Source organism: Epargyreus clarus, unplaced genomic scaffold, assembly GCF_041222505.1.
Source record: "Epargyreus clarus isolate Ecla_fem2 unplaced genomic scaffold, WU_Ecla_fem_2.2 ptg000027l, whole genome shotgun sequence".
NCBI lineage: Eukaryota > Metazoa > Arthropoda > Insecta > Lepidoptera > Hesperiidae > Epargyreus > Epargyreus clarus.
Genome location: NW_027332234.1, coordinates 4,937,278 through 4,950,008, shown reverse-complemented (window position 1 = coordinate 4,950,008; position 12,731 = coordinate 4,937,278). Strand labels below are relative to the sequence as shown.

The window sequence follows — 12,731 nt, the reverse complement described above, 5'->3', positions numbered from 1 at the left end:
ATCGTAAAAAGTGTGGTAAAATATTACACTGAAGCACGCATAGCGTGTGTTGATGCAAAATATTTCTTTTAACAAAAGTAAGGGACAAATTATGATTAGCTTGTATGTACGTAAATAAACGGAGATTCTTGATAGAAAGGATTTTTTTTTTTTATAATATTGGAGTAGCAGACGAGCATGCAGTCCACCTGATGGTAAGTGGCTACTGCCGCTCATGGACATCTGTAATCAACCCCAGATAGAATTAGATATTCCTACCTGAGGTCGGCCACAGATGCGTCGCTACCCCTGAGGACTAAGCTGAAACGCCTCGCAAAAGTTTGTCTCCCTTACCACACCCTTCAAACCGGAACACAGCAGCGCCTAACACTGCTGTTATTAGGTAGAAATAGGTGTCGCGATGGTGCCACCGGAGGCGAACCACAAAGGGTTCTACCACCTTCAGCAAATATTGCATTAATGTTATATTTACAGTATAGAAATAGCGATAAGATGTTTTTATTAGTTTGGTAGATGAGTGACCGGTAGTGCGAGTAGCTTAATCTCAGCGCACTTGGGTGCTTCCGTTCTGCTTATATAGATCATAACTTACCACCTTGTGGAAGAACTTATGTCAATATGTGGGACATAATAAAATAATAAAATACTAGTTATGACATAATGAGTAGCAAAAGAGCCTGTTGTTAAATTATAACTAGCCCATCCTCATCCACGAGGTACTTGAAATTGTCACCTCCAGGGTTTGACCAATTTTAATTTATCTTAACAACGAATCGATCAAGTTTACCCTCTGATTTATATTTCAACCTATACATTAGTCTACGACTAACATAAATAAGTTCAGGGTAATCACTCAGGATGGATTTTATTACATTTCATAGTTACGTACTGATTCATATAAGTATTTTTTTATTTTGCTTTAAACATTTGACGGTATATCTATTAAAAAAACAACCTTTTTTAACGTCAGCTGGTTTCCGAGAAAAGATCTTCATTCCGCACATATCCGGTTATAACCCGTGTTAGCCGGTTGACATGCTCTTATGAATATTGTCCTTTTGATCTAATTCAATTTATACGGGGGAAAATGGGTACACTGGAGGACTTTTATATTTTTTTACGTAGGAATAAGTAGGTTTTCAGTGAAGATCTGTATAATTATTTTGCTTGGATCAACTAATAATACTTATTTCCCAAATTTAAAATTCACGATACTTTTTGGTTAAAAAGTAAAGCTACTTTAGTAAGTTTTATTTGGTTAGGTAGGCAGTTTTTCGTGTAAACCAGTACTTCCTAGAAATACAATTTCCCTCAAGATCGGATCGGTGGTTTCCAAAAAGCCCGACACAAATAAGAAAATTGCCCTTGTCACGTTTAGATATCGTGAAAAAATCATGACCTTAAAAAGTGGTAAGAGGAAATTACAAATACTTCAATACTAAACATTTATATTCATCACGGGCTTGAAATCTGACAGTTACCCATACTTTGTTATATTCAAAATATATTTCTACCTACACCAATTTCTGCCTAACAACAGCAGGCACCATAACCTTGGTGATAAGGGAGATGTACTTTTCCGAGGCGCTCCACCTTAGTCCTCAGGGATAACGGCGAATCTGTGGCCGACCTCAGGTAGGAATACCTAATCCTATCTGGGGTTGATTACAGACGTCTATGGGCAGCAGTAGCCACTTATCATAAGGTGGACTGCACGCTCGTTTGCTCCTCCTATATAATAAAAAAAGATATATTAATGATCAATATTACGACTCTATTGCATATTTTCTTATTAAGCTTTATTTCATTTTTTTAGGCTAAAAAACCACGCAGCAGTTATCATTACATTGTATCAAACATTCCATTATACCTGCGGTCGTGTATGCATCAAAACTTTTATTACCTTCAGGCTCAAGATTCGCGGAGATTTTATCGAAAGCGCACATTGAGATACTCTAAAGAAACAGGCCTTTGCATGGATTGATTCGCATGAGACTCAACATAGTATGTATTTAGGGTTGCCAGTTTCATTAACAACCCATTACTGTCCCACTGCTGGGCACGGGTCTCCTCTCAGAATGAGAAGGATTAGGCCATAGTCCACCGCGCTGGCCAAGTGCGTATTGGTAGACTTCACATACCTTTGAGTTTTTTTTTATAAATCTCTCAGGTATGCAGGTTTCCTCATGATGTTTTCCTTCACCGTTTTGACAAGTGATAATTTATTTCTAATACGCACATCAATTTGAAAAATCACTGGTTCGCGCCTGGGTTTTGAACCTCGAACCCCTCAATCGAGAGGCGGAGTTTATTAACCACTAGGATATCACTGTTGCCAGTTTATATATACATATTGTATTATGTACAAGTGTTTGATCCAAAAACGAAAAAGAACTTGATAATGTTCTATGTTGATGATAGGAAAACTTGGTAGACACGACTTGATATATGCTGTAAACTTCTCGACTTGTATTCAAGATCATTTTATCTAAGGTTTTGAAGAATCTTTCAAACGTTTCTTGTAGTTGTAGTTGTTTGTCTAAAATCTACAGTATATAATATTGTAGAGACCCTTTAATACCATTTAGCGATGCCCTAGCCGCGTAACAAATTTAGAATAGATATTACCAACGTAGAAATGTTTTTTCCAGTTCCTAGTATTTTCCTACTACGTGCTTGTTGAATACTAACAAATTAATTTCGCTTATAAAATCATCAAAAAAATCCGCACTCCGCTCATCCTGAGATCGCTTAATAATTTCTCACGTATCTTTGGTAGTATTATTTTTTTCTGATCCTGTCTGCCAGTGATCCTGTCAGCCCTGTCCGCATCTTACAATTCCGTCCGCGATTCCCACGACTCACTAAAACCTCTTTATATCACATCCTGAGTTTAATTGTTGTGATTTTAACTCGCAAGACCCGTTTTCAACTGCTTCGTGTCTACACTTCCTCCGTACCTGTTCGAGTCTGAGTCGAGTTATAATTGATTCACTAGATTTATGGGATCTAGATTGCTGATTACGTTTATTACGTCATTGGTTAGGTTATTTTAATATATTCTCAATTATAAATTGCTTTCTGAAATTACACTGTTTATTTTTATAATTAAAACCATTCCCCGTCTTCTATATTTTCTGTAGTAATAGAAATATTGTTTTCTTCTATCTTGTGTGTGCTTGAAGATGGAATTTTAATTTTATGTTCAAGTCCTAGTTCGATAAAATTAAACGAGGTTCTTATTTGAATATTTTCTTATCCCCAGACAATTTCTATTATGCTGATATCTGATATACTGCATTGACTTTATGTATAATCAAGTACTAATCTACTGACTAGAATATCAAAATTATATTCAGCTTTATTTACTCCTTGTAAAAGGCATTAAATTAAAAGTCACTGACCAAGTTCAATGTCACTTGTATCATTTAAATTAAATGGATTATTTTTAAGTAACATTAAAGCGAGGCTGTAATGTCACTGTTGTAATCTTGATATGCAAATTTTTGTGTCATAGCGCGGAATTTTAAGCCGATTAAAACGGCTAATGTGCTTTTATTTAGCGACATCTTGAGTCAATTTATTCTTACTTGAAGAACGATTTACTTTAATTGATTTAAGCTGGTTTATGAACTTGTATGGGATTTTTAAAATTTAAACTATATTAAGCGTTTTTCTTTGTATGTACTTGTGTTAATATTGAATTTCGGAAAGTTGAAAAGAATAAAGAAATGTTTGTTGTCTGTTAATAATTAATTGTATAATAATTAGAATTTGGACATCTCATCATGGAAAAAGTATTGTTCACTACTTTTTAGAGTTTAAATACAATAGAGTTAAATAAATAAACACACTTCTTAAACTGGTTGAAATTTGTAAAAAAAGGTTTTCAAAGATGTGTGAGGTGTACTATTATCTCACATAGGAGTCCCACTACGTCAAAAACAGCGTGGTAGACTATATCCCAAACCCTTTTTCATCCTACGACAAAACTTATCCCCAGTAACAAAACAGTGATTAATACTGCATTTTTGTCGTAAATGGCCCAACAGAGACATCAGTTGTATAAAATCGAAATACTTATCTTAATTGCATTACGCGTCGATTGTAGCACCTTTTATTCGCATTCCAAGCCTGCAACTGGTTTCAACAAAGGATGTAGTCTAAGAAAGGACAATGACATTTGGTAAACGAAACCCTCTATCATTACGTCGCCAGGTGTCTCCACATATGCGGCACGTGCTCGCGACATCTGCCGGCGAAAAAAATACCAATATTATTATTTATCTTTATTGCACACCTCTGTACCATCTGCCGGTCTATTAAAGGCTGGAGCAGTTAAATACCAGCTGTCCCTTTCTTCTCTGTCTCTGTCATGCATAGACGATTCTATTGAACAGCTGATGTGTGGAGAAATTTATTTTGGAATGGTTAGGGAGAATGGGTTTCTGAAATATTTGTCTAGTAAAGGATTTTGAACGTATTTTTTCAATACAATTTTAATCTAAAACGATTACCAAATCCAAGTTGAACTCGCACAATACGGATTCCACCACCTTTAAGATAAATACTAAAGAAGGTAGATACCGAGAAAATGTGTACTTATTAATATTACTAAAGGTACAAGGTCTTATATTATTTTACATACATAACTGTGTAATGTCTTACATAATTGGGCAATTAAGATAGTCAAAAAGTCTGGTAACACTGTTTACCTATTTATTATATAAGCAAGTGTCATATTATTATGTTGCAATCGTAATGAACATAACTTTACAATTAATCATTTCGTTAAATCTGGTAAGATTCTTATGATATTTATGTATTGGAAGAATCAGCCATTAACTTCACTGTTATCGCCACCGCTGGCAAACATTTAACAACTCCCAAATTCTATTACACGAATACTTTATTAATAACAGGGCGAAGCGTTCAAAATTGTCAAACTTATTTAATATGCAGCCAAAGTGAGGCGTTTGAAGCTTCAAAGCGCCTTAGGTTACCCTTAGTTGGTTTGCTTGTGTTAAATTGCTATACTATGACGTAATATTGTAGTTTTGTTTGAAGACGGTTTGGTTAATCCGCTATTTGATATTATATTGGAATGGATTAACTTATATCCTTATATCCATAAAGAGAAATATAATCGGCCCATCTACTATTTCGTGAATATAAAAATATATTGAATTCAAAAACATTGGGAGCGGAAAATTATTCATCACAGAAAATTAGGAATCACATAGGTATATCAGGAATTACATTTATGTAAAAAAATGGTCCGAAAATAAAACATATACGTACATCGTGACGTCAGAGCCACCTTACATGATCAACTAACAATGTTTACAACCACTGAAATTAACGACACTAAATGTAATTTATAGTGATTTACTTACTGTAAACCAAAGAAATAACCTATATATTACCAACATTAAATTTATACGACACCACAATATAAAATGAACCCATTAAAAGCTTAACAGCTCTTAAGACCAATCGAAAATTAATAGAATGCTTAATACGAATTAATTCATGTTGATCACTTTATAGTTCTTTTGATGTCGGTATATTATAAAAAGTTAAATATAATTTTGTAATTAAAAATAATTTTACTCAAAGCCCAAATGGAAAAGAATGAGGGAATGAGAAAAACAAGAGCAGGTATGCAATATACTAGCCGTCCGTTTTTGGAATCTCACTTCTATGCCCGTTATTAATAAAATTAATTTTTAATTGATTTTTTTGCCTACTAGAGAAATACTGTTTTCCTCAATATCTGGTCTTATAATAATAATATCTGGTTTGGGTTCGTTTATCTCACACGTCTATGAGAGCTTTTATGACGAACACAAGTACCTATTTGAACTCGTACGTTTCTACATAATGTTTCCTATCACCTTTAAAACAAGTAATAATACCTAATACGGACATAAAAATTTAGAAGTCCCTGCGATAAATCCTCGGTAGCACAAATCGGATATTCCCATCGGAAATAACTGTCAGAAGACATTTCTATAACAGAACACCTACACATGTTTGACAAAAAACATACACGTCTCGTGATCTGTTGTCTCGCTCACACGTGACAGACGATTTGAGACGGATGGATTAAACGCTTTGTATCCAATCTAACGATCTACATGGCCTTAATCTTCCTTATTTCTTGTTCACAAAAAGCCGCCAGGATAAATGGTGTATCGTGTAGGACTGTAGGTGCCTTAAATGTAGTAATGGGAGATTTAGTATAATTAAAGGCGAATTACGTTAATAACAAAAACTACACTGCTTAAAAATATATCTAGACTATGTAGCTGTCACTTCATATATGTAGTTACTGTGCCATAATTTAAGCAAATCCTACGAGACCTCATGTATTAAATCCGTCGCATAGGCCGCAGAAGAATGAGATATACATACATACATACTTCATATCGAAAAACATTCGCAATCGTGTATAAAATAAGTTCAATTAACACCTGTACATGTATACAATGCAATAATGCATGCAATAATAATGCATGTTGAAATATTTTATTGATTCACTGCTAGGTACATATGTCTCTTCACAAATGCGAGGATACCTGGCCAATATTCCATCACGCTCCTTCAGCTCAGTTTTACATGATTAAAATTTAAATCTCATCAAGTTTTATTACAAAGCGAGCATCGGTGCAATCAAACTCATCTTTCACCGAACCCTCGTTAAACTTTAAAAACATTCTTAACGCGGCTTGAATTTAAAACTAAGTTTATTTCCAGGATTGCCACGGGCTGGAGTTCGACGACCGGGCGGTGGCAGACGACGTCCAAAATTACGAGCTAATATCAGGATACCAGAATGACACGCACACCACCGTTGAGTTCAGGAGACAGCTGGATACGTGCGACAGACAGGACTTTGTCATTGGTGTGAGTAATTACTTAATTTATTTTTTAGTCTAGTCCGCTTAGTAAGTTTTCTTAGTTAGCAGCTTCAGTCTTCATTTCTGCAAGGTACACGGTCTTTTTATTGATGGGATCTCGTGGACTAGTTTGTCCTCGCATAGGTTTTGAGAGGTTGCGATGCGAGACCACAGATGAGTTGTTACCTTTAAGTAAGTAGGTACGCTCATATAGATTTATGACTGATGACGCAGAGTTCTGAAGCTAGCATCATCGTAGCCTTTAATCATGTAAAGGAAAGATGGACATTTCCGCATATTTACTGCCTGTAATTTCAAAAAATATTAATTTTTGAACTACACAAACAGAAGACCAATTATTAAGTGTCCGACTGAGATATGCCGTGACCACTTACAGAAGTACAAGGTAAAGAAAACCTTACATTTAAAGTGAATCGGAATGCAAGTCGAATAATGCTATAGGATCTTTAGTATTTGTCTTTTTCGCCGATTGTGTAAACGTAGCAGAAGATGCATTGGGAAGACGCGGTGTGAAATAGGGTTGGTAACTCTAGTGTCTATATAGACTGGAAGGAGTTGCTTAGAACACTTTGTGGTCAGAGTGCTTCAACACTACCATTCATAAATTCTGGCATATGACAGCTGCGAATGCGTACTGCGTCTAAAATATTCTCGATAGGTGCATGTAATTCCCCTTGTAATCTATCATATGTTACTACCAATTGAGTAAAAGCAAATATTCTGATATTTGTGCTGATATTCTGATATCTTTGCTGCAATCCACTATATAATAGCGTTTGTAATCTGGTTCGAAGGGCACACCCTTATCTTAGTATAGTAATAATTCATGAGAAAATTCTGGAGTACCAAAACTTTAATCGACTGTAGCTCTCGTGTGGAATGGAAATAGTGCCCGAATTAATGTTTTATTTGGAAATTACATAAAAGTCGATTCCTAAATATCTATGCTGTTATTGAACAAATTCTATTATTTGCTGAGTTTATTTTTGGTTTGAAATATTATTTACATAACAATAACAAGTTTAACTTACATAATTACTTGTATGTTCGAGCTCTTCAATACTCACTTGCACTATGTACGTAAACTTAAATAATTACTACACATAAACGTGATCGTTGGCAACCCTTGTTCAACGGGGCGCATAACATCGCAAGTATGTGGCGTGGATAGATACCAGGGATTGCGAATTGCGATCCGTCTGGACCTTCGACGATATATATAGCTTGTATTCATGTATGTAGCAGACGAGTAGCAGAAACAAACATATCTTGGAGTGACTAAATTTACACGGAAGCGTTTGAAGACGAAATTATTTCATAAACAAAAAAACAATTCTTTAAAAGTAATTAACGGGAAGTAATTTATTTTAATTTAGACCATTTTTAGGGTTATGTACCCAGGGGGTAAAAATGGAACCCTATTACTAAGACTCCGCAGTCTGTCCGTCTGTCACAGGTCTGTATCTCCTGAACCGTAATAGATAGGTACTTGATTTTTTTACAGCATATGTAATAAAGGTGCCGCTATAACAACAAATACTAAAAATAAAAAAATAAAAATTTAAAATAAATGTGGGTCGCCATACAAGAAACAGCTATTTCTCGACGCTTTTCGTTTTGTCTAATGAACTGTATTAGGTAGACAGTTAAAATTCCACAACGTATTTATTTCAGAAGCTTCTATTATAACAAATACTAAAAATAAAACAAAATGAACATGTTGGTGGTACGGAACCCTCCGTATGCGAGTTCGACTTGCACTTGGCCAATTATTTCATATGGCCAATCCAACAACATTTCATAATGGTATAATATACCAAGCAGCTTGAACTGTAAGCCTTGCCAAATATTGAAACATACATTCCTACATACGGTGTGAATTTATAATTTAAGTTAAATCATATTAATCTTGAAGTCAATTGGTTAAAATATCGCTCACTTAAAATATGAGACATTTATAAAAATTTAAGCTGCAATACATAGCAGTGATAGCCTAGTGTTAAGAAACTCGGCCTCTCGATCGAGGGGTCCGAGGTTCAAATCCGTGCGTATTAGTAATTAATTATCAATTGCTAAACAGTGAAGGAAACATCGTGAGGAAACCTGCATACCTGAGGGATTTATAAAAAAAAATCGCAAAGGTATGTGAAGTCTACCAATACGCACTTTGCCAACGCGGTAGACAATGGCCTAATCCTTCTCATTCTGAGAGGAGACCCGTGCCCAGCAGTGGGACAGTAACGGGTTGATGATGATGTTGATAAAGCAGCAATGCGATTCAACATGTTCCGTCCCTCAAAAGAATTAGTAATAAATAATTTATTTCTCTATCCCATTTTTCATATCCGTTGGTAGATACTCTGTAATGCTTCCGCCTTTATTTCATATCCTGTTTTGTTATACCCGTTCGATGAGAGATATGCCTTATTTCATGATAGACCTTCGACATAATGTAGGGACATTAAACGCAATAATACTAAGGCAGGCCGTACACTTGATCGTGAGATGTTTTGGCGAGATTAATGTGAAATGATGTACGCAGAAATTCTATGGTTCTAGATTCTATGATTCTATATTTATGTATAACTACAATAGTAATATTAGAATCTGTAGATATGTTTAGCATTAGGATTGTTTTATAAAATGTTAGGGTTAAAATGTTTAAGGCTTGGGACACGAGTTTTGTAGTGTATCTAGCTAGTCTTTAGGTGCTCTCGGGTAGTCATATACTGTTTTAACTAATGGGTCGAGTATATTTCTGTAACTCTTACACGATGTACCTAATATAATATGTAAGGACATACTATTTTAAATCAATAAATAAACTTCAGTACAATTTAAATCTTATAGTAATCATAATTATTTAAGAAAATCTGAATTCAGAATTCGTTGACAAAAATTGATCTAGTTATTATGTAGTGAGTCTCCAAAGTTGAACTTTAAAGCTTCATTTTATTTTACAGTAAAGAACCTAACTTGAAAAACTTCATTATATATTTTGAAAATTACAAGTAAATAATGTTATATACCTATATACTTCCCCTTCCATAATGCTTATAGTTACGAAAATACAAAAAGTTCGAAAACAGCCTACCGGAAGCGATAAAACATAAACATATCAAGAGCCTTTATCCCGTGCCAGGGTAATTCTGAACATATACAAGTAAAAGTTTCATTTGGGTACCTCCCTCGGGGTAAGGAAAGGGGAATGAATAAATTTCCGAATTTCTTATGAGCACGTGGGTACTACGGTTTGAGTTACAATGTAATATTTAACTTAACTTTTTCAGGTGAAACGGAAAAGTATACCGTAATGTATGAATTTGGGTCTGTGTTTTATAATAATACTCATAGCTCACAAGGATTCTTTGTGAATTGGGTCTCGTGAACAAAACAAATAAAAGGCTTTTATGTATTTTTTCTATACGTAAATTAACAAAACTTAGAACGTACATAGAGCGAAGGAAGAATTTTTTTTAAATATTGATGTCTTGAAAACGTCGATCATCGACAATATCGAAATTTTCATATCAAAGTTCAATGACTATTAATTTGATGCCGTTTTTTTTCGCTGGTCTAGAAATAGACCTATTACTATTATAAGAAATAGACCTATGGCCTATTAATGCACCATTTTTGATGTCGATATTACATTTTTTTCGATATTATAATGAGTATCAATATTTGTCAAAATTTTCATATATCACTACATCCAGAGTTAGCTCTTTCACTATTTCCTCTTAAACTACCTACTTGTTTGTTAAAGTTATGTTATCTTTCCAGGAAGACACCACACAAGTTCTCTGGTCATTGGGACCTGATGGTTCTGATGGGGAGCTGCCTAAGCACGTGAAGAGTGGCTCCCGACCACTTCGCCTGTTGCAGCCGATGTCCAAGCCTGACAGCATTCCTCTTAAGTACTGGGATGTTAGGATAATGAATGTAAGTAGACGTGACAAAATTAATAAAATTTACACTTATGAATAACGTATCAGTAAAACGGTATAAGAGCTGCAGTATTTTATTTTATTTCAGTAAAAGTTAAAAACAAGTTATATTATGATGTTAGCAGGGTCGTGAATTTTGCAACGATAAAAATAAATATATTGACTAAACACACGGTGACGTTAGTATAACAAGGTGAAGAATACCTTACATTAGCTTACAGTTTAAGTACAGTTTCTGATGTCAGAATTTGCAAAACATGACAAATTTTCCTTCCAGCTAACAATACCACATGTCATGGCGACGCTCTTCTGGTGTAAAGTGTTCAAAGCCCCTGAACTCCCGAAGAAGCACCACATAGTTGGATACGAGCCTTTAATCGACAGCAGACCAATCAGGGACGGAAGACCAGTTCTCGAGAAGAATTCCCTATCACCAGTTCATCATATGGTGTTGTATGAGTGTGTGGAGGATCATGATAAGAGGCAGTGGAACGAGTGGGCGGAAGGACCAGGGTTCTTCGGGCCGAGTAGACCTGGAGAACTGGTCACTTGTGTCACTCCAATAGCCGCTTGGGCTATGGGTTCCAAAGGTAAGTTCGAGATACATTCAGACATTTCAAGTTAAGCCTGTTATTAATAACCGATCCCAAATATTGAAATTTAACTGCTAGGCAGAAATTGACAAATTTAGATTTTTAGTGGGCAGAACTGATAGATTGATTAATATAATAGCAACGCTTCTGTTGTAGGACTAAAGCCTAAATATCTTTATTCCTCATTATAAAATTTAAATGAACAGTAAATTGAATTTTTAATAACTTTTGTTGGAAAGTTTTTTAATTGTCTATCGCTCCACTTATATTTAAAATAAAAAAATCATCTAATTGAAGTTAAATTCCCATTAATTGACTTCATTTATTTTTAATTTCTTATCTTCTGTTTTGAAAGAACAGCAAGTTCAAGTTTGCATTAATTAACTTCGTTAACTTTAATTCCATTATTTTTATAATGTCTTAATAAAGTCTCTTCATCAAGTCTGAAACAAGTTAATTAAACGCACTTGTAATTTTCTGTAAAACAGTAGGTTTACAAACTCTATCTCTCTTACATAAGGTTTAGTTGACAAAATGAATGTTTAATATCATCATCATCAACCCATTATTGTCCCACTGCTGGGCACGGGTCTCCTCTCAGAGCAAGAAGGATTAGGCCATAGTCCACTGTGCTGGCCAAGTGCGTATTGGTAGACTTCACATACCGTTAAGATTTTTTTTAAAACTCAGGTGTTTCCTCACGATGTTTTCCTTCACTTCGTTGCGTTTTAAGCAAGTGATAATGAATTTCTAATACGCTCATAACTTTGAAAAATCAGAGGAGCCTGGGATTTGAACCTCGGCCCCCTCGATCGAGACCGAGTTTCTTAACCACTAAGCTATCACTGATGTTTAATATAGTTTGTGTTTTGTAGGTGAATTTCTTCCTGAGAACGTCGGCATTCCGCTGGGTGAGAGGGGCGGGGTGTCCTTCTACATGCTCGAAGTTCATTACGATAATCAAGCGTTACATGAAGGTAAGTTTAATTAACACACCTATTTGGAAGGTAGAACCACTATTTCTAGCGTTATGCAGTTCTGTGGCGGAGCGTTATGGAAGAATGTGGATACCGGCTAACTTATATATGTATTAATGTATGAGGCGATAGTCTTAGGTCTAAAGAGTTGCAACGTATCTGATAGGCTTCAGTGAGAATCTGTTCTGTATGGATTTGGTTGTACCTAAATGTTAATTGGTGGCAGCAACAACTTACTAGGTGGACTGTAAGCTCTTTTTCAACTTTAATCTTATAAAAAGGTCCCGTCCA

At 35.1% G+C, this 12,731-nt stretch overlaps 1 protein-coding gene across 1 annotated transcript in view; it reads left to right on the top strand.

Annotated features, from left to right (window-relative positions):
- The window catches only part of LOC140753682 (MOXD1 homolog 1), a 108,867-nt gene that overhangs the window by 90,600 nt on the left and 5,536 nt on the right, over positions 1–12,731 (top strand). Inside the window, exons 4-7 of the mRNA XM_073088412.1 lie at positions 6,760–6,909; positions 10,707–10,865; positions 11,148–11,460; positions 12,339–12,440. Of these exons, the coding sequence (XP_072944513.1) occupies positions 6,760–6,909; positions 10,707–10,865; positions 11,148–11,460; positions 12,339–12,440 (724 nt within the window). The remainder of the gene's footprint in view (positions 1–6,759; positions 6,910–10,706; positions 10,866–11,147; positions 11,461–12,338; positions 12,441–12,731) is intronic.